This window comes from Kogia breviceps, chromosome 1 (assembly GCF_026419965.1).
Source record: "Kogia breviceps isolate mKogBre1 chromosome 1, mKogBre1 haplotype 1, whole genome shotgun sequence".
NCBI classification, from domain to species: Eukaryota; Metazoa; Chordata; class Mammalia; order Artiodactyla; family Physeteridae; genus Kogia; species Kogia breviceps.
The window spans coordinates 182222262-182244496 of NC_081310.1; the positions used below are offsets into that span (position 1 = coordinate 182222262).

General features: G+C 48.0%; 1 protein-coding gene across 12 annotated transcripts in view; it reads left to right on the plus strand.

Moving 5' to 3' along the window:
- Positions 1-22235, plus strand: part of PAFAH2 (platelet activating factor acetylhydrolase 2) — a 62151-nt gene that overhangs the window by 3879 nt on the left and 36037 nt on the right. For 9 of the 12 annotated variants that reach the window (XM_067014439.1, XM_067014435.1, XM_067014432.1 and 6 more), the window contains exons 2-5: positions 823-942; positions 1178-1244; positions 9465-9610; positions 21243-21384. In XM_067014439.1, the coding sequence (XP_066870540.1) occupies positions 830-942; positions 1178-1244; positions 9465-9610; positions 21243-21384 (468 nt within the window). In that variant the 5' untranslated portion in view covers positions 823-829. Of the gene's footprint in view, positions 1-822; positions 943-1177; positions 1245-9464; positions 9611-13564; positions 13658-15079; positions 15286-16359; positions 16564-21242; positions 21385-22235 lie in introns of those variants that run through there. The other 3 variants (XM_067014448.1, XM_067014456.1, XM_059082642.2) reach the window with 3 other exon arrangements.

The window sequence follows — 22235 nt, forward strand, 5'->3', positions numbered from 1 at the left end:
ATTCATTCATCCAGCAAATACTTAATGAGTACTAAATATGGGCCAGGTTTTGTGCCAGGCACTGCAGATGCAATATTGAAGAACAATAATAACTAATATTAGCTAACATTCATATTATACTTAGTATGTGCCACACATGGCTCTGAGTGCCAGTGCATTAGCTTTTTTTTTTTTTTTTTTTTTTTGTACGCGGGCCTCTCACTTTTGTGGCCTCTCCTGTTGCGGAGTGCAGGCTCCGGACGCGCAGGCTCAGCGGCCATGGATCACGGGCCCAGCCGCTCCGCAGCATGTGGGATCTTCCCGGACCGGGGCACGAACCCGTGTCCCCTGCATCAGCAGGCGGACTCTCAACCACTGCGCCACCAGGGAAGCCCGCATTAGCTTATTTAATCCTCTCTTATGAGGGCTTTGAGGGAGATACTATTATTATCCCCATTTTCCAGATGAGGAAATGGAGGCCCAGGGAGCTTAGGTAACTTGATTCAATTCCCCCCACACCTCAGCCTGGATTTGGACCCAGGCCATCCGTTCCTTTAATTTCCGCACCACTCCACCTCCTGAGCTAGAGGCACGGCCCCACCCTCCCAGGCTCACTGTCTCAGGGAAAGAGAGACCAGTAACCAGGCAATTAAAGGACGAGGGAAGGGGGACTGTGGGAGTGCCCAGAGGAGCTGCCTAACCCAGGGGGCCATAGAAGGCGTCTGAGGCAATGACGTCACTGCAGCTGCCTGTGTGGGGACAGACAGGAAATGGCAGAAGTGGAGGCAGGGTCAGCTTTTCCTACGGGTCACCCCACAAGTCACTCTTTCACTCATTCCACAGATACTTTATGAGCCACTACTGTGGGCCAGCCAGGTCCTCAGGGAGTGATCCAAGCAGACAAAATCTTGCTCTGGTGGTGCTTACTTTTCTGAGAGAGAAAATCAGCAATAAACAAAACAGATAAGTAAAATATCTCACGTGATATTTGGCAATGATGCTCTGGAGTAGGGGAGGGCCTGCAATGTTAAATGCAATGTTAACTGTTAGAGGCAGGCCTCCCTGAAAAGCTGACCTTTGAGGTGAGGGAGCGAGCGAGGGATGTTTCTAGGGGAAGGTCATTCCGCAGGGGCACAGGTTCTGGGTGGGGAGTCTGCCTGCCCTGTGCAAGGCCTGATCTAACTTGTTTCCACAGCACCGCTCGGACTCCAGCTGAGAGGCTGACACAGCAGCAGAGACGGAAGCAGGGAGCCCCATTGGACCAGGTGAGTCATGCAGGTGAGCCCTGACGGTGGTTTGGACTATGGGTGAAAGGGGTGAGAAGTAGTTATTTTCTGGATATATTCTGAGCCAGGGAAGAACAACAGGTTTGCTGACGGATTGGATGTGAGGTTTGGCGTGAGCCACGGGCAAGATGGAGCTGCCATCAACTGAGATGAACTGAGTGGGGAGCCGATTCGGGGAGGAAGGTCAGGACTTCGGTTCTGAGGCTGGGAGTTGTGTTCCATTCATCTTTTCCTTTTCTAAAAATAATTACTTAATTAATTAATTTTTGGCTGCATTGTGTCTTTGTTGCTGCACACGGGCTTTCTCTAGTTGCGGCGAGCAGGGGCTACTCTTTGCTGCGATGCGTGGCTTCTCACTGCAGTGGCTTCTTGTTGCGGAGCACAGGCTCTAGGCGCGTGGGCTTCAGTAGCTGTGACACGCGGGCTTCAGTAGATGTGGCTCGTGGGCTCTGGAGCACAGGCTCAGTAGTTGTGGCGCACGGGCTTAGTTGCTCTGTGTCATGTGGGATCTTCGCGAACCAGGGCTTGAACCCGCGTCCCCTGCATTGGCAGGAGGATTCTTAACCACTGCGCCACCAGGGAAGCCCCCATTCATACTTTTAATTCCAGCATTCGTATAATAAATGGCCAACAAATGCTTGTTGAATGAGTGAATAAATGGATGATGGACAAAGTTGGGAGGGTAGGAGGCCAAGGCCAGCTGGTGAGGGGCTTGCGGGGACCCTGATACTGTTCCAGCTCTCCCACCGCCAGCCCTGAACACCCTGGCTGGCTCGTGCGCACACCCACACTTGCATCTCTACACAAGGCCTCTCCTACTTTCATGTCTGCAGGGGGCCCGCCGGGGCCTAAGCTTGTCCAAAAGCGAGTCACAGAGTTGCCCTGGGCCTTGGATGGAGGAAGAGAAGGCAGGGCATCCTGGCAGGCAGGACTGCACCAGGCTCATCCTAAAAGTACATCTCTGGGCTCTGCCAAGGGCTCCAGGGCCTCCTTCAGGCTCTTTAGGGCTCATCAAAGCCTCCGGGAGTTCCCGTCCCATACTTGGGCTCCGATCAATGGGACAGAAGCCAACACTTTGGGGAGAGGGGAGCGGGAAGGGCAGGAAGGAGAGGACAGCATTGAATAGGAGGAGGAGGAAGAGGAGGAGGAAGAGAAGGCCTGGCGCCTGCTTCAGAGGCTTCTGGGATGAGGCAGAAGTCTTGCTTCCTGCAGGGCAAGGTTGAAGAAGGCCTTTATGTGGATTTGCGGATAAGGAGGTGCTCCGGATGGCATCCTGGAGCTCTGAGCACTATAGTGTTTGTTTCATTGCCGTGGTGGTGTCACGCTGCCTGGGGGCTGCCTGAGCGTGGGGTTTCTTCCTGCCTGAAGTGCCAGGTGTCATGCAGGCCAAGATGCCCAGGCAGAAAATGGGCGCTAGCATCACTGTTTGATCTGAAGTGTTCCCTCTTTGCCCCCTGAGTCTGCCTCCCTCCTGGCCTTCCTCCTCTGGGTTGGGCCTGAAATCTGCAGAAGGACTATATCTAGTCTCCCAGGAGGAAGGGGCCTGGAGCCCTGTATAGGGCTGTGGTTAAGAGCACTTAGCAAGCTTGTGTTCCTGTGCAAGCGACTTTACCTCTCTGTGCTCCTGCTTCTTCATCTGTAAATGGTGGTCATAGCTCCTTCCTCAAAGGCTCGCTGGGAAGAGGATTTCATGAGATCGTGAATGTTTGGCATTCAAAACACCATGCCTGGGGGCTTCCCTGGTGGCGCAGTGGTTGAGAATCCGCCTGCCAATGCAAGGGACACGGGTTCGAGCCCTGGTCTGGGAAGATCCCACATGCCGTGGAGCAACTAAGCCCCTGTGTCACAGCTACTGAGCCGGCATGCCTAGAGCCTGTGAGCCACAACTACTGAAGCCCGTGTGCCTAGAGCCCGTGCTCCGCAACAAGAGAAACCACCGCAATGAGAAGCCTGTGCACCTCAACGAAGAGTAGACCCTGCTCGCTGCAACTAGAGAAAGCCTGTGCACAGCAACGAAGACCCAGGGCAGCCAAAAATAAATAAGATAAATTTGAAAACAAGCAAATAAACAAAAAACACCATGCCTGACCCTCAGGCACCTAACAAGTGATGTCCTCTCTCCCACCTCAGGCCCCAGGGCAGTGAGATGACTTGCACGAGGGGCATCAAGCTGTCCATCTGGGTAGATTGGGACCAGGACCTGGGTTTTCCTTCCTGTGCCTGTGTTCTTCCTGTTGCATCCCCGTCTCTGTTCTGGAAGAGAGAAGACACTCGGAGCTCCAGGATGTAATCACCGTGGAAACCCATCTGCTGCATCTTATCTGCTGCTGTTTTTTCCTCCCTCTCTGAGCCATCTGGGTGTCTCACTACAGAATTAGCAAGAGCGAGGACTGGAGGCTGCGGGAGGCTCTGGGGTTTCAGCTCTCGCTTGCTGGAGCATAGATAACGCCAAACTGTGGTGAATCCCCACAGAGCCCTGCAGTGTCGGTCCAGCTCCGGCTAAAGTGAGTCTGCCCCTCTAGGCGCCACCAGGATGCAGAGCAGACAGATGCAGGATGCAGTTGTCTGCCCACGGCGGCAACTCACACCTGGACCCCACCTGGGGGAGGGCCAGAGGAGCAGCCCAGGGGACCCGGGGAGGGGAGTTGGGGAAAGCAGGTCTGGCCTCTGCTTCTCCCCCAGGCACAGCTTGTGACCCTGGACAAGTCACATCCTTTTTACTGGGCCTTCAGTTTCTCACTCTCAGCCTAACATGGTAGCAGGACTAGGCTTTCCAGAGCAAAAAGGTCTGGAATTCTTACTCAGAAATAATCCTGATACAGGTTGCAGGTCAATCCTTCCCTTTCCCAGCCTGTCAAGACTTGACTTTGTTAAGGAAAAGTATACGAACTTGGAAGTGAGGCAATGGGGCGACTTCTTGACCTTCATCTGTCCACTGGGGCATCTTCTAGCAAGCCCCCGAGGGTCATGTGACTCCCTATGTATTAGAATCCAGGTATTTTATAAGCCTGAGAACTAAGATGCTAACTTGTAGAAAACAGATAAGATACAAAGGATTTTTGTCCAATAGTGATACAAATGTTTTTTGACCAGTAGAGATCACCCCGAAGATTATAGTCATGCGCTGTAGGGCATTTGCCAGTTGGGAATCTGACTAGCAATCTTATTTCAGCCTTCTCTGTGCTTTGCTGACTATTGTCAATGAGTCCTCTGAACCAGGTTTGTCATCCTGAGAGTTTCCTCATGAATGAGTGAAATACAACTTTGACAGGTGCTCACTACGCATTTGTAGAATAATTTTTTTTTAATATTTAGAAGACTAAGAGTTGACAGCTCACTGAGGCTCATTTTCCTCTTCTGTAAAATGAGGAATTTGAGGGAGGGGCTTACAGATTTGCTGACTACGTGCCAGGCACTGTTGAGCTCTTATTTATTTATTTTTGGCTGCGTTGGGTCTTCGTTGCTGCGCACAGGCTTTCTCTAGTTGTGGCGAGCGGGGGCTACTCTTCATTGTGGTGCACAGGCTTCTCATTGCGGTGGCTTCTCTTGTTGCGGAGCATGGGCTCTAGGTGCGTGGGCTTCGGTAGTTGTGGCACGCGGGCTCAGTGGTTGTGGCGCATGGGCTTAGTTGCTCCGTGGCATGTGGGATCTTCCCGGACCAGGGATCGAACCCATGTCCCCTGCGTTGGCAGGTGGATTCTTAACCACTGTGCTACCAGGGAAGGCCCTGTTGAGCTCTTTATATCCATGAATCCATTTAGACCTCACAGCAAAACTGCCAGGGCAGCTATTCGCCCCCTTTCACAGGTGAGGTTAATGAGGTTCAGAGAGGTGAAGTGGTTGCTCCCAGACTTCACAGCCAGTGAGTAACAGAACCTGGATTTGAACCAATGCACCACAGGTTGGAGGGGTGTGCTAATTCCTGCTTCACAGGTTTATTGTGGAGCTCCTTGAATGAGACAACACGTGGGAACGTGCTTGGCAAACTCTACAGGTATGCACACATGTGAATAATTATAGTCAGCCCTAGGCTATCTTCTAACCAGCCACACCTAGACGTGGCCCAGGGTCTGGGCTCCCTTCTCCTGGGAGGCTTCCCGCAGGGTGGGTTTCTGTTACCCGGAGAAGGCCAGAGGAGACTGAGGTGAGCAGGCATCTCTGGTCCGGCCCCTCACAAACAGGACACCTGCTGGAAACCACAGGCTGAGCTCTCAGCTCTAACTGTTCCTTTGGGGCCTGTATTCCTGGGGCAAGGGTCCAGGGTAGGGGCTAGCGGACAGCAGATTTGGACAGGCCAAGTAAAGTCGATTTCTAACCCTAGTTCTGAAGTCATTCTCTGCTATCCTCCTGAATATTTCACCTGAATTAGACCCTCTCTGAAGGCTCCAGAAGCCATGCCCAGTCTCCCCTAGTTTCTGGAGCGTCCCAGAGCTGCCCATACTTGGACACATCCACCTCAGCCCTGGGTGCCAAGTGGTTAATCATTGGGGCCAGCTTGGCAAATGTTTACCTAGCAGGCAGGCTGCTTGGAACCCCAGGTAACTGACAGCCTACTTTCCAAAGCCAAGGCAGGAAGATTTATTCGTCCTCTCCTTCCTCCCCAGGGATGCTGCTTGGCAGAGTAAACAGCTTTCAGTTGGTTCTTTGAGGAGATGCTCAGCAGAGGGGTGGGAACTGGGGGCAGGGATCAGGCCCAGAGGTGGGCCCTGAGGAGGAGTTGAAGGGGCCTCAGACCCATTTTTCAGGAGTCTGGGCCCCACCTCGGGAGCCTGGCTTAGACTGACATTCCATAATACGTGATAATTATTGCTGTAATTGATGGAGCCCCTGACATACATCGCCTCATTTAATTCTTACAAGCACCAGAAGAGCGAGGGACTCTTATCTCTGCTTCCAGACTAGGGAAGGGGGATGCAGAGGTGAAAGCACTTGTCTAGGGCCACCCAGCTAGTGAGTGATAGAGCTGAGACCAGACTGCAGTCTGCTTGACATTAGATCTGCTGGGCTTTCTACTTTCTTCAAGGAAGAAAAGGCTATCAACTTGTTGAGGACCTACTATGTGCCAGGCACTATGTTGGACACTTTATTTCAATCTCTAATCCAGAAGTGTTTCCTAGAATCCCTTTACTATGCCATTAACATCAAATGAGTGAGATAGTACAGTTCGTAACCGGGGAAGGAAACACAGGTGTGAACCCCAGAAATAGAAGCAGGATGGGCTTCGATTGCCTCTTGTAACCCAAAGGCATCCTCATTGGATGTCTATCAGGTCCTGCAGCCCCGCCTCCATACAGACCCTGATGTTAGCCGGCTTCCATCTCCCCTGCACCCTCCAAAGTCCAGGCCACCATCATTTTGCACCTGGGTCATTGCATTGGCCTCTGGTCTCTGCTTTCCTCTTGTCTCGCTAAAACTGTCTCCTCACAGCAGCCAGAGGATTTGTTAAAATGTAAACCCCATCTCCCCTTGGCTGTAACTCTGTATTAGCCATGTCTTTAGTTTCTGTTTTTTTTTTTTTTTTTTCCGGTACGCTGGCTTCTCACTGTTGTGGCCTCTCCCGTTGCGGAGCACAGGCTGCGGACGCGCAGGCTCAGCGGCCATGGCTCACAGGCCCAGCCGCTCCGCGGCATGTGGGATCCTCCCGGACCAGGGCACGAACCCGTGTCCCCTGCATCGGCAGGCGGACTCTCAACCACTGCGCCACCAGGGAAACCCGAGTTTCTGTGTTTTGATGTTTGGCACCAGGGCCTTGCTGACCCTGGAGGGACTGCCCCTCCCAGGGTAGCCAATTCCTATAGATAGTAAACAACTCACCCTTGAGCTTGCCTTTCAAACGCGAACTACCCAATCCAGAGCCTATACCCCATCACCTCCTCTACTGGGCTCTCACACTCAGGGCCATTACTCCCCTGACCTATGCATCACAGGGTCAGGTACCAGGCAACTGGAGACAGGCTCATGCCCAGAGCCCACTGAAATTATTCATCCAGCCAATTCTCAGACTGCTGGCGGCCTCACCCACTACTCTCATGGAAACCACAATCAAGACCCTTGCCTGTGTTTTCCCCTCCCTCCCTCTGCCTCCTGACCAACCCTGGTGCTTCCCCACATGCACCCCTACCCCCCGCCCCACCCCAGTGGCATGGTGTGCCTCCATCTCTTGGGTTCTGTGGATATAATGAACTGTCTTTCCAATGGCAGTTGTCTTCTGGTCTGTTGGCCTCACTGTACCTAAATAATAATAAAACCTATATTTTGAAACAAACTCCCCCAGTGGCTTCCATCACACAAGAACAAAATCCAGGCTTCTTTCCACAGCTAGAAGGCCCTCCATGATCTGGGCCCTGCCTGCCCTCAAGACATTGTCTCCTGCCCCCCTCCCTGGCCACTGTGCTCCAGACCCAGCAAAGCCATTTCCACCTTAGGACCTTTCACCTTGCTGTCCCCTCTTCCTGGAACGTTCTTCTCTCAGAGCTCATCATGGGTGGCTTCTTATCGACATGCAGGGCTCAGTTTACATGTCACCTCCTCAGGGAGGCCTTCTCTGAGCACTCACCATCAAGGAATAGTGATAGCTAGCACTTCTTGGGTGTTTTCCATGTGCCAGGCACCATTTTATGTCCTTTTCATGTATTCACTCTTTGAATCCTCACTACAACCCTATAAGGTGGGTATTATTATTATTTCCATTTTTCAAGTGAGGAAACTGAGGCTCAGAAGTTCAGGGACATGACCAAAGTCTCACAGCTAACAGGCAGGAGAGCTGGGATTCAAATCCAGCAGCCCATTTCCGGAGCCTATACTCTGAACCACTGCACCTTATCTCCTGGTGCAGAGTAAGTTTACAATAACTATTATTATTACTATTGTTTTGAATAGAGGCCAGGTTTTACCCACCTGTGTTCTTTAATCAAATTTAAATTCCTTTAGGTGAGCCAATCACTGTCCAGTTTGCCACAGTCCCTCCTGCTCCCTACTGTCTTACACCAATTTACCAGACTTGCTTGGACCCTGAAGGCATTCATGTTTGCAGCCTCTGCTCTGGGTGCCTCTTATTCGCTCATTCTTTTAACCAACACCCACTGTAGCAGGTGCTTTGCTAGGCCCACAGAGATGAATAAGATGGCATCCATGCCCTCAAGGAGCCATGGTCCTGTTCAGAGGAGACGGGCACACAGGTCGCTTCACTGCATTGTTGTGTGTGCTGTTACGGGGACGCCAGTGAGTGTTAGGGAAGCACAGGGGGTTTCAGCCGGGAAGGATTTCCCATAGAAAGTGACATCTCTGCTGGGTTTGAAAGATTGGACAGAGAGCAGACCAGAAAGACGCAGCACAAGCAAAATGGAAAAAGCACAAACAAATGCATGGAGGTAGCTGAGTGCATGCCTGTCTAGGGACGAGCTTGTCACTTTGGATGAGAAGGAGGAGTGAATCTGACAGGCTGAAGGAAGTTGGTCCAGACCTTGAAGGTCTTCTGCACTTCTGGAAGGACTGCAGCTTTTGTTGTGGAGCCTGACAGCAGTCCGAGGAGGATTTTAAGCAGAGACTGACATGGCATTGTTGATAAGGGTTCCACCCAACCCCACCGCCATTTTCCCCAACCTCCCTTGAGAACTTGGTACCCACCTAGCCAGCTCATGTTCTGCAGGCTAGTGGGCCTTTACCAGGCATGTGATGGGCTTGTTGATAACAAGACTGAGGGCCTGGAAGAGAAGATTAAGAGTGGGAATTCAGGCCTCCCTTGGCCTCTTGGTGTCCCAGAACTGGCCTAGCCTCCGAGAATCATTTTTGATGAGAGATTCTGAGAAGCAGGCCATTGCCAAGGCCAGGTAAACTCCCAAAGCCATGGAAGGAGCCAGAAAGTAGAAAGAGTAACGCCTTCACCAGTTTTCCCCTCCCAGGAGTGGGTGGGCAGGGTGTCCAGCCTCTTTGTTTGTAGGAAGCCCCCTCAACCTGGCCTCCTTCTTCTGGGCTCCATAGTCTCTGCTCCTCCCAGCTGAGGCTCTGGTGACTACCTCGGGGTCGGGGGTGGGTCATCCCTAGCTGTTCATTTAGGCCCCTCTCTGAGAGGGAATATGCTGGAACAACTCTAGAGACCCCGATTCCTATCCTTTCTCTCCAGCCAAGGGTTAAGGCAGTAGAATAGGTAGATCTGCATTTTGGTCCTGGATTTTAAATCTTTATTTATTTATTTTTCAGCCGTGCTGCGTGGCTTGTGGGATCCTAGCTCCCCAGCCAGGGATCGAACCTGTGCCCCCTGCAGTGGAAGCACGGAGTCCTAGCCACTGGACTTCCAGGGAATTCCCTTTGTCCTGGCTTTGCCAGTTTTTGACCATAAAACTTGGGTAGGTCTCCTGGCCTCTGTGAATCTGTTTCCTGACCTGCAAATCAGGAATGGTACTACCGATGTCTCAGAATCTCTGTGTCAACTGAACGAGATAGGGTTTGCCAAGCACTTGGCACAACCATGATTCTTACCAGTGCTGGACGCTAGCAGCTGCAGTTCATCAGGTGGAGGGTGGCAGGGATGGAGTGTCATGGACATTGGATGGACCACAACGGATTCAACACATGTTTCAGCAGAGAAGACAGCACTTGCAAAGGCACAGAGGGTGACAGGGCATGGCACAATTCGAGAATGTTATGTCCCCAGGCACTTTTCTATGCTTGGAGCAAGGGGGTGGCCTGAGTTCCCCCAAAAGCAGACCCTGAGACTTGGGTGTTCATAGTCTATTTGGGAGGTGATTTCAAGAAGCAGAAGTTAGAGCATGGAGAAAGTGACGCAGGGAGGGGAGAAACACCATGGGGAGCATTAATGTGCAGCTTGCTGCCGTGAGCAGCTGGGTTCAGCTCCCCATGGAAACTCAAGAGACAGTGTGAAATGCACCTCGGAATCATGCTATCTAAGGATGGGGAGTCATCGACTTCCGTGATGTCCGAAGGTTGCCCTTGGGGTGGGTAGCACATGCCTCTCCCTTCCTGGTTCATAGATGCCTAAGGCAGCCCTCGGGCAAGGAAGCAGACACAAGCAGGACTTTGAGTGCAGAGGCTCTTAGCTGCTGGAAACCACCACACCGGGGGCTCAGAGAAGGGATGAGGGGCTATGAGGCTGGTATCCACATTGTCTGCTACTACCTCTTTGAGCCTCTATTTTCTTGTCTGAAAAATAGAAAGAATATGACATACTTCCCAGGAGGACTAAATGAGGTAAAGGCTTTGAAAGTTCCTAATGACATGTCTGATACATAGTAGATAATCAAGAAATGGGAGGTATTTGGGTAGCTGAGCCCAGTGGTAGGTTGGGCTCAGCTCAGATGCCAGCTCCTCAGAGAATCCTTCCCTGGCCATCCTACTGAGAGTAGCTCACTCCTTTTATTCTCCATCAAAGCATCTTATTTCCTTTAGAGCACTTAATGGTATGCAATTATCTTGGTTATATGCTTGCTTATTATCTGTCTCCCCTCAATAGAATGAAAGCACCGTGTGGGTAGGGAATTTTTTTTTAACATCTTTATTGGAGTATAACTGTTTTACAATAGTGTGTTAGTTTCTCCTTTACAACAAAGTGAATCAGTTATACATATACATATGTTCCCATATCTCTTCCCTCTTGCGTCACCCTCCCTCCCACCCTACCTATCCCACCCCTCTAGGTGGTCACAAAGCACAGAGGTGATCTCCCTGTGCTATGCGGCAGCTTCCCACTAGCTATCTAATTTACATTTGGTAGTGTATATATGTCCCTGCCACTCTCTCACTTCGTCACATCTTACCCTTCCCCCTCCCCATATCCTCAAGTCCATGCTCTAGTAGGTCTGTGTTTTATTCCCGTCCTATCACTAATCTCTTCATGACATTTTTTTTCTTAGCTTCCATATATATGTGTTAGCATACAGTATTTGTTTTTCTCCTTCTGACTTACTTCACTCTGTATGACAGACTCCAGGTCCATCCACCTCATTACAAATAACTCAGTTTCATTTCTTTTTATGGTTGAGTAATATTCCATTGTATATATGTGCCATATCTTCTTTATCCATTCATCTGTTGATGGACACTTAGGTTGCTTCCATGTCCTGGCTATCGTAAATAGAGCTGCAATGAACATTTTGGTACATGACTCTTTTTGAATTATGGTTTTCTCAGGGTATGTGCCCAGTAGTGGGATTGCTGGGTCGTATGGTAGTTCTATTTGTAGTTTTTTAAGGAACCTCCATACTGTTCTCCATAGTGGCTGTATCAATTTACATTCCCACCAGCAGTGCAAGAGGGTTCCCTTTTCTCCATACCCTCTCCAGCATTTATTGTTTCTAGAGTTTTTGATGATGGCCAATCTGACCGGTGTGAGATGATATCTCATTGTAGTTTTGATTTGCATTTCTCTAATGATTAATGATGTTAAGCATTCTTTCTTGTGTTTGTTAGCAATCTGTATATCTTCTTTGGAGAAATGTCTTTTTAGGTCTTCTGCCCATTTTTGGATTGGGTTGTTTGTTTTTTGTTATTGAGCTGCATGAGTTGCTTATAAATTTTGGAGATTAATCCTTTGTCAGTTGCTTCATTTGCAAATATTTTCTCCCATTCTGAGGGTTGTCTTTTGGTCTTGTTTATGGTATCCTTTGCTGTGCAAAAGCTTTTAAGTTTCATTAGGTCCCATTTGTTTATTTTTGTTTTGATTTCCATTTCTCTAGGAGATGGGTCAAAAAGGATCTTGCTGTGATTTATATCATAGAGTGTTCTGCCTATGTTTTCCTCTAAGAGTTTGATAGTGTCTGGCCTTATATTTAGGTCTTTAACCCATTTTGAGTTTATTTTTGTGTGTGGTGTTCTAATTTCATTCTTTTACATGTAGCTGTCCAGTTTTCCCAGCACCACTTATTGAAGAGGATGTCTTTTCTCCACTGTATATCCTTCCCTCCTTTATCAAAGATAAGGTGACCATATGTGTGTGGGTTTATCTCTGGGCTTTCTATCCTGTTCCATTGATCTATATTTCTGTTTTTGTGCCAGTACCATACTGTCTTGATTACTGTAGGCTTGTAGTATAGTCTGAAGTCAGGGAGCCTGATTCCTCCAGCTCCATTTTTCGTTCTCAAGATTGCTTTGGCTATTCGGGGTCTTTTGTGTTTCCATACAAATTGTGAAATTTTTTGTTCTAGTTCTGTAAAAAATGCCAGTGGTAATTTGATAGGGATTGCATTGAATCTGTAGATTGCTTTGGGTAGTAGAGTCATTTTCATAATGTTGATTCTTGTGGGTAGGGAATTAATCTCTCTATTCACTGCTTGATTTCTAGTGCTTATTATTGTTATTATAGTAACAATAATAGAGTAGGACAGTTATTGTTCTTGATCTTTGTTAAGCATATACACAATACCTGCTAACAGGATGGTAAAAGAGGATTCACCCAGACTCCAACTGGGTCCCAATGAGATGATAGGAAACAAAAAACAGTGGATCCCTCTGGGGGGGGGTGAGTGATTGAAAACAGAGAAGAGACATGAGACAAACTTTGGGGAGCATTGGAAATGTTCTACATTTCAAACTAGGTGATGGCTATATCAAATTTTTTTTTTTTAAAAGGTTGAGCTGGACAGTTTGTATTCGTGTACTTCACACACTTTGTTTTATGCATATTATAGTTTGATTTTAAAAAGTGTTGTCCACCAACTTCATCATGTAGTGGGGAGAAGAGGAAATCCAAAGCTGGTCACTCATATGCCAACTTAAAGTAACTTAGCAACAAGTTAAAAGGCTGGAGTGGGATGGTAGCCAACCAGAAGAGATCCTTGAACTGTTGGAGGATGGGATCTATAATGAAAGCCTAGAAAATCAACCACTTGCTGAAAACTTAAAGCATTTGGGTTGTTTATCCCCAAAAAGACTAGATTGGAATGAAATGCAATTGAACTCAAGTATTTTATTTTGCAACAGGAGTCTGGGCCCAAGGTAGATCTTCCTAACAGTGACAAAGGAGGTAAAAGAGGCTGTGACATCCCTGTTCCTGAGAAGTTTAAAACTTAGCTGGCCAGCAAATGTCCCCAGTATGGCCTAGTCTGGAAGTAGGAGACAGAGAAACAAACTCCAGCTGTCCCTCTCAGGACCAGGGACTCTAGTTAGTCCTGGGTATTCTGGGCCAGCTTCAGAGCAGTGATTAATTAGCCAGAGAGAACCATCTCTGATCTGCACTAATCTTTTTATGTTCTGCATCACCACCACCAACCACAGCTTTAATGAAATCCGGGGCTTGATTACCACATGCGGTGCTGCCATCATTCTCTCCTGATGACTTTATCTTGGTTCCTGGAAGGATGGTGGTGGTGACAGTGTCAAGAGGAGAGGAGAGTCTAAAGAAGCCTGAAGCATGGAATCTGGACCCTGGTGATTTGAGGGTATGTGAGTTGGTGGGTGGAGTGATCAGCTGTAGGACTCAGCATCTGACCTCAAAGAACTCACAATTTATTGCAGAGTTAAGACCTCTCACTTAGGAGATGGGACAGGGTGGTGTGACATAAGCCCCCAAATGAAAGGTGCACACAAATATCCCAGCAACTGAGAGGGGGCAGAGGTCCTTTGGGACTGGAGGGGAATCAGGGAAGCTTCATGGAGAGGGAGGATCTAGAGGAATTTTAAAGGAAGAACAGGATTAGATAGGACATCAGGCAGGGAAGAGTGGAGAGAAGAGCATGAATAAAAGTGTGGAGGTAACAATGAGAACCTGCTACATCTTGAGACTGGTGAGGAGGTGTCCGTAGCTGGGGGCGGGGCAGGGCCGAAGAAAGGCGATTCCTGTCAGAGAACACCAGGAACAACACTTCAGAGTACGTGGTGGTGATGGGTGGGGGGTGCAGTTTGGGGAGGACCTTGAATGCCAAGCTGAGAAGTTGGGACCTCATTCAGCAGGTAGTAGGAAGCCTTTGAAAGTTTTTGAGCTGCCTGGATGACCCAATTTTCTTATGGAAGTTTACAAGACTCCTGAGGATGTGGTCCTGCCTCCCTCCTCAGGTGTGTCTCTCTATCCCATCCCTCACACTCTATGCTCCAGCCAGAGTGTAAAACATTCTTCATACTTCCCGTACTCCTGGCTAAGTCCTATTCCTTCAGTTCTCAATTTTAACATTTCTCTAAGATCTCCAAGAAGCCTTGAAGACACCGCCCCATTTCTCCCAAGCCTGGGCAGGTGCTGCCTTTCAAGAAGGCTCCTATAACCCCTTGCGTCTTCCCCATTAGAGCTCGTATCACCGTGTAATTCTTGATTTGTCGGAATCCTCCGCTGGATTGTGAATTCTTTCGAGGTTAGCGACAGTAACTTGTTCACCAGTGTGTCCCTACGATTAGCATAGTGTCAGCAAAGTGAGGATGGATGGAGGGGTTGGGGCCGGAGGGGCGGGGAGGAATCTCAGGTTCCTCTCAGTTCTTGGCCATGAGTTTCTGAAGAAGGACAATGGAATACCACAAGTGTCAACAGGTAAGGTTGGTGGGAAATGCGCCCTTAATTTGAATGATCAGTCTTATACTCTCACTGGAAGCACAATGTGGAGAACACAAAACAAGCTCACACCTCCTCCTCACGGCCTTGAGAATAAGGCGAAGCCCAGGCCATCTCCAGGCACGCCCAGGAATTATTTGAGGAACGGTGAGGCGGAGGGTTACTAACCGGGACTATAAGCAGTAACCCTCCGCTCGGGCTTTGTAATCGTGGTGGCGGCTCCTCGACCACCAGGGGGAGGAATCGCACCGCATTCCGGGCCTTGGGCGGTTTCACACCAGGACGAGGGGCCGTGTAGAGCTCTGGGAATTGTAGTCCTGGGGGCGGGTCGTAATGTGCCATCTTGCGCGGTGCACCTCGGAAGTTATAGTTCCGGACAGAGAGGTGGGAAATGCTTTTAAACGCTAATTTCGAGTTCTGGAAACTACAACTACCAAAGGGCCACTGGCTCCTGTTTCTCGTTTCCGTCGAGTTGACCATTTGGGTTGCTTCTGAGAGGTCAACTTGACTGGGTACTCTCAACTAGACTGGGTAAGTTTGATTGAAGAAAGCTTCTATTCTAGACTGAGGGGTCTGCAGACTTGCTCACATTCCAGGCCGGTTTGAGGGGCTTCTCGTCTCAATCCAAGACTAATCCACATTAGTCTTTTATCTTTTCTGTTTCCTACTGAGACACCTCCAATATCCGCCCTCACCCTTCATTCTCCTACTATCATCTTGCGCTTTCACTCCCGGCGCCCCTGGAATCCCACGGTGAGCTCTCTCGTTCGGAGCCCACAGCCCCACCTCGAGCCCACGGCATCACCTCTCTGAAACGTGGCCTTCTTTGTGCTCCACACTTTTTTTTTTTTTTTTTTTTTTTTTTTGAGGAAGCTGGCCTCTCACTGTTGTGGCCTCTCCCGTTGCGGAGCACAGGCTCCGGACGCACAGGTTCCGTGGCCATGGCTCACGGGCCCAGCCGCTCCGCGGCAGCTCCGCGGCCATGTGGGATCTTCCCAGACCGGGGCACGAACCCGTGTCTCCTGCATCGGCAGGCAGACTCTCAACCACTGCGCCACCAGGGAAGCCCTGTGCTCCACACTTTTTATGTGCTTCACTCTTACCCTCAGTTTCCTGGTTTTCATACTAGTGAAAGAAGGGTCACCATTCCTTCTTCACAATCCACGTAAGTGCCCAGGACTGGAAGTCAGCAGACATGTGTTTTATTACAGCTCTGCAGCTTTCTTGCTGTGTGACCCTAGGCAGATCATACAGCCTCTCTGGGACTCACTCTCTTCAGCTATTATTGAGTTGGCCAAAAAGTTCGTTCGGAATTTTCCGTAAGATGGTACGAAAAACCTGAACGAACTTTTTGACCAACCCATAATACGAAATGGAGATGACAGTTGCTCTCTCCGTCTTGGCTTGAGGCAGTGTTGTGGAGCCTATAAGCTAATACGTGTGAAAGTGGTTTATAAACTGTAAAGCCTCCACAAGCGAGAGATTATTTTTACTATAATTATTAATGCTCTGAAAAACTCTTATCTTGGCTCCTTTTATAGCTCTGTCCCCTTGTTGCTCAAACCTGCCCCTTGAGCACTTGGTGTCTCCATTCTCTGAGAGCAGGATGTTAGCTCCTCACTTCCCCAGAGGCCGCAGACTAATGAGCTGTAAGACTCCAGAGAGCTTTGTCTGGAAGGAAACCCCAGAGAAGTGCTTGTCTTGGACTCTGTCCTGAAATAGCCAGTGATGAAAAGTCCACACAGCTGGCAGAAGGGTGGTCCCTGAACACTGGAAACGGGGCCCCAGCAGGAGATGGACAGCTGCAATGTAAGCCCTATCCGTTCCCTCTGGGCTGTTCTGGGCCTATTTAGTAGATGCTGGTTTGGGGAGGGGTGTCTCAGACTCGAAAAGGCCAGGAGAAAAGAAACCATTTTATCAAAGGGTTTAATCCAGAAAACCACAAAAATCCCGGAAAAAAAAAAAAAAAAAAAGCTTACCTGGGTATGAGGAAAGAGCGACATAGCATTGTTAATTAATTCCTAGCATTTTATGAGCACTTAAAATGTACCAGGCCCTAGGCAATATCACTTTTCTTATTAATTTTCACTTATGAAGTGTCCTCATTTTACTTATAGGGAACTTAGGCTGAGAGAGGTCATGTAGTTTGTCATGGTTATAGTGCCTTCTGTATGTCAGGTGCTTTACATGCATTCAGTTAATCCTTTTCAGCAGCTTCATGAGTGATTTATTATTTCTATCATGTGGAAAAGTTATCAGAGGCTTAGAATTGAAGGACCTTGCTCAAGGTCACACAGCCAATTAAGAGATGGAGGTGGAGTTCAGACTGTCACCAAAGCCTTTTTTTCCCCCACTATACCATATAGCCTAAGTTTTAGATCAAAAAGACAGAGATTAAAGAATTGAGAGGGTTTAAATCAAAGCCAAATAAAGGAAGCATTTTGGGGGTCCCTACTATGTGGAGAAAGCATGAGGATAGATGGTTTGGACTCCAAAGAAATGTAAAACACAGTCTACCTCTGTAGTATATCTGAAGAGATAAGGCATACATTTGTAAAAAATTAAATAGCATTCATTGGATAAACTGATTGTTGAGACCAGTTATCTGCAGGGCACTGCATTAAGCCTAGTAACTGGCAAGAACATGCTTCTAGGTGGCCATGGGGATTAAACCAAGTGGTATCACAGTCATTAGCATTTCATTAATATGAAAATGGTGGACTGGAATACCATATAGACTCAGTAAATATTTGCTGCATGCACACGTCTGAATAAAAGAAAAATCCTGGGTACCATCTGGACCAGAGGTTCTTGAACCTTGGAGATCAGACAGCTTGGGAAGCTTTATAAATGAATTGACCTCTGGCAATAGGGGCCCTAAAACCTATATTTTTGGAAAGGTTTCCAGTTGATTGTGATAATAGGTTCAGGAACTTCTGATCTAGATTCTACTTGGACCACTTATTGGAGGGAGGTTACTGATTGAAAACTGCTAGAAAACTTGAAAACTTGCTGCTTCAAGAGCTGTCCTGAGGCAGCCTGTGATTGGCTATCAGGTGAGGGAGGCAGACAGTACTCAGAGTTGAGAGGAGGGAAGGTTGGAAGGACTTGGAAAGCTTCACAGAGGACCAGAGATTTCACTGGGCTTTGATGGTTGGGACAGGTTTGGAAGGGTAGAGAGGCCTTCAGGCAGGCACCACCGCAAATTGTTTAGATAAGGTGAGCCAAAGAAGGTAGAGACACCTGGGCTGCTTTCCTTGGAGAATTCCATGGCATTTATTAGAAATGACTCGATGCTCGGTGTGGATGTTTCTTAGGCAGAATTTACAAGTCAGATTGGATTTTCCCATCTTCCCATTCTACTTGTGCATCAGTCAGTATGAGCCCAGGGAATGCAGATTCATTTTCATGTTAGCCTCACTCTGGCCAATTAGCTTCTTTAGTTTTTATTTATTTCCAAATTTAATTTAGTTGATGACCTTCCCGGAAACTTTCCAGGACTGCCAGAGAGTTCTACTCCCCTTCTGTTTGGTTGTTCTCAAGTGCCCTCATCCCAATTCCTATCTCACGTAGTGTTCTCTGTTTGGGTTAAGACCAACATCTCTTCCTATAAGAAGCTACTATCATTCTGGTCGCCCAATCTTGAAACCTGACTCATCTTTGGCTCTTCCCTCTCCCATAACTCCCCACATCCACTTAGTTGCCAGATCCTATTGTTTCTACTTTTCACACAATCAACAAATATTTCCTGGATACTTCCTAAGAGCCAGGTACTACACTAGGTGCTTTAAATGCATTATTTCATTTTATCTCCATAGCAACCTTATGAGGATGGGTAGCATTCCCATTGTACAGATGGGGAATCAGGCTTAGAGTGATCTCGTAACTTGCGCAAGGGAAGAAGGCTAGGCAGCGAAGGAGCTGGGCCTCAAACTTGGGTCTTTCAGACTTTATATTTCCCATGTCCACGACCTCACTTGCAGAGTAGATTCCAACTCCTTAGCCTAGCACTTGAGGGACTGCTACCCTCCAAATCTGGTCACATCTTCCTTTCTCACCTTGCATCCATCACGAACTTCTTGAGGTTTCTCAAGTGTGCTTTCTCACCTCTGTGCCTTTGCTCACACATTCTTCTACTCGAAAGTCAATCTTCCCATCTTCCCCTGCCCTCCACTTCCAAGTTAAAGGAGCTCTCTTTTTTCTTGGAACTCCCACAGTATTTTGTCTGACCCACTTTTATGGCAGTGAGAACTTGCTGCTTCGTTGTCATGTGGGTGCCGTGTCCTGTGCCCCCTCCCCACCTGCCGTGGGTCCTCTGTACATTTGCCCTCAAGGGGAAAAGGTCAGGGTCTGAGACTAAGCAGCACATGTTCAGCTTCCTTTTGGCTGAATAGTTCACTGACTGCATCAGGGGCTTAGCTTCTTTTTAAAATGAATTAGGTTTATTTTAAAATTTGCTTCAGAGAAACAAAATGAAGAAGTCTATAGTAGAAAGAATATCACTTATTATCTTCCAAAGTTAAATAGAATGACATTAGTATTATTGGTTGTCTGGGGTTTTCCATTAGATCAGACAATTGGAAGTTGGCAATGAGGAGATCTATGTGTAATAATAGTTCTGGTGACCTTGAGCAGCTCACTTAACCTCTTGAGCAGCTCTCATAACCTCTTAACCTTGATTTCTTCATCAGTAAAGCTCATTTATATACTGGGCTGAGGCGGGCGGTGGTGCAGAGGATGCTTGTGAGGGGAAATGATCTCTAAGTTCTCTTCTTGCCCAGGCATGCTTTGACCTGAACTTTCTGATCCATCCCAGAGCATCTTAAAGAAAGCAGAATAATGTAATGACTGAAAATGTGGCTCAGGACTCAGTGTATCTGTTTAGGTGCTTTTGGTTCAAGCAATAGAATCTACACCCAGTTGGTTTAAATAAAAAAGGGGATTTATTGGCTCTTGTAACTAGAAGGTCTAGGACTGGGTCAGGTTTCAGGTACAATCTAATCCAGAGAGTCTTAAAGTCTTCACAAATATGACTGTATTTCTCTATGATTCTCTCAGCTCTGCCATCCTCCACAAGTAGCTTCATCCATGAGGTAGCAGAGTGGCTGCAACAGTTCAAGTCTTCATATCCGCACATCACTCTAGCTCAAAACAAGAAAGAACTTTTCCACCCTCAACCATCAAACCAAAGTCCTGGGCTTTACTCTGGTTGAACCAGCTTATGTCATGAGCCCACTCTTCATCCGGATACTGACGGGGATACCAAGGGATGATTGGCCCAACTCTAGAAGTTAGTGAGGTGTCAGCCCCACCCAAATCACAAGGCTTCTGTGTAGGAGGGCAGGATAGAGTGAATATCAAGAAATTTGATCACATTCTCCACTGTCACAGCCACACTGCCCATGATCAAATTCTGGCTCTGCTAGCTGTATGTTCTTGGGTAAATCACCTAACTTTATTAAGCATCAGTTTCCTTATCCGTAAGATGAGATAACAATACATATCCCAGAGGATTGTTGTAAGGATTTAATTAAATAATATATGGATGTAAAGGACTTGGTGTAGTTCCTGGCACAGAGTAAGCGTGATGCTGCTGTGATGATGTGATTGAAGAGGGACGGAGAGCAGTGGCATTAACCCCAATTTAAGAAGCAGCCAAGTTACAGGAATGTTTTCTAGTCAGAGCATGCACACCTGCCATGTTGAAGGCTCCTGTTTGATCTCCTGCCCACATTATACTCTTCCGTATCTCTGCCCCTTTCTGCTCTTACATTATGTCCTTTCTAGAAATGCTTTCCTTCTTCTCCCCTGCCTCTAAAATCTTCTTTATATTTCAAGGCCCAGCGTAAGTGCCTTTATAGTTAATAGTTTCGGTCAGTGATTTTGTATATATGTAACTGAGTCTCCCCATGAACCGGATCAGTGAGGGTTAGGAGCTCAGGTCTGGATTAGACAGACCCGAGTTTGCCACCTAGAAGCAGTGTGACTTGGGAAAGTTATTCAGCCTCTTCATGCCTTAGTTTCCTCATCTGTAAAACAGGATCTAACCCTCAGACAGTTATTGAGAGAATGAAATGACGCAACGTTGTAAAAACCTTAGTTCAGTGCTGACACAGAGTAAACAATTGATGGTAGTAGTTATTGTTATTCTTAGCTTCATGAGGACAAGGTCTGTGTTATAGTCTATGCGGCAGTTACTGCTGTGCTGGGCACATAATTGGTGCTGAATAAACACTTGTTAGTGGGTTTTGAGGAGTATGGAGGCTCTCTTTCCTTTTCATGACCATCTCCTTACCTCTCCACCAACAACCGAAAAAGCAGCCCCTAAACCTTAGTAAAGGCAGTGTAGCAAAGTGGATGATGTGGAAGACTGACTGAGTCACCAGCGGGAAGGAGGGGTGGATAGGGGTGGCAGATGACATGAATAAGCAACAGGAAGCTGAGAGGAAACCAGCAAGAGGTTGTTTGTTCTATGTTCCACCCTCCAGCCGTCAAGTTCAGCCACGGCCCAAGTCGTTGTTCAGTTCAACTGGTGATGAAATGGGGGTCAGCCAGTCCGTGGGCTTTCCACCTGTCACGGGATCCCACCTTGTAGGCTGTGGGGATGTGATGGAGGGTCAGAGTCTCCAGGTAAGTGTCTCCAGCACGTCTCTGCTGCTTCTGTCTGCACAGGACTTATCGATAGTGAGTCTGATGCTGCAATTCCAGGTGGGGGGAAACTGAGTTAGAGCTGGTCTGGATTTGGTTGTAGAGCCCCTACGTCTCTTTTCCTTGACCTTTTTCTTCCTCTTTCCAATTAGAAGCATCTCAATAGACAAGAGATTATGGGTTCTTTTTCTGGCTCAGAGGAAATGGGGCCTCTAGCTTCAAAGGTTGCTCTCAGATGTCTTGAGAGCAGATGCCTGATCCTGGAAAGGATTTGGATCTCATCTTAATCTGAGTGTATGAGAGGAAGAGCAGTGGACCGTGTGCCATTGATCTCTGACTCCCTGACCGGGTAGGAAGACAGTCTCCTTTTTCTCCTCTCCTGCCTTGGTCTATTTCCCTCTTGTACTTTGGTTCGGGACTTTCCTTCCATCAGTTCCTAGTTATTCTCTGCTGGCCCCTGAACTCCCCGCTCCCTTGTGAGAGGCACATACTTCCTGGTAACCTCTCACCTACTCCCATGTAAAATTAGTGTGCTGCTGTTGCTTCCCAGGGGCCAGCCTGGAGAATTGTCCTGAGTGACCCACCAATGCCATCCCATTCAGCATGAGGGCTAATCCCTCGCTCCTGGGACTCTTCCAGGCCTGGGCTCAGGGCCAGATTTAAATCTTTTGATATCTGAAGCATCGAGAATATTGTAGTACCCCTCAGATGTAATTCAAAATACAGTTGGCTGTCTGAAATGACATAAGCCTTACATGTATGCTAAACATAAAATTGCTTCTTTCTGGATTTTCTGAATATAAAATTCAGGTATATGAATTGAAGGTAAAGTT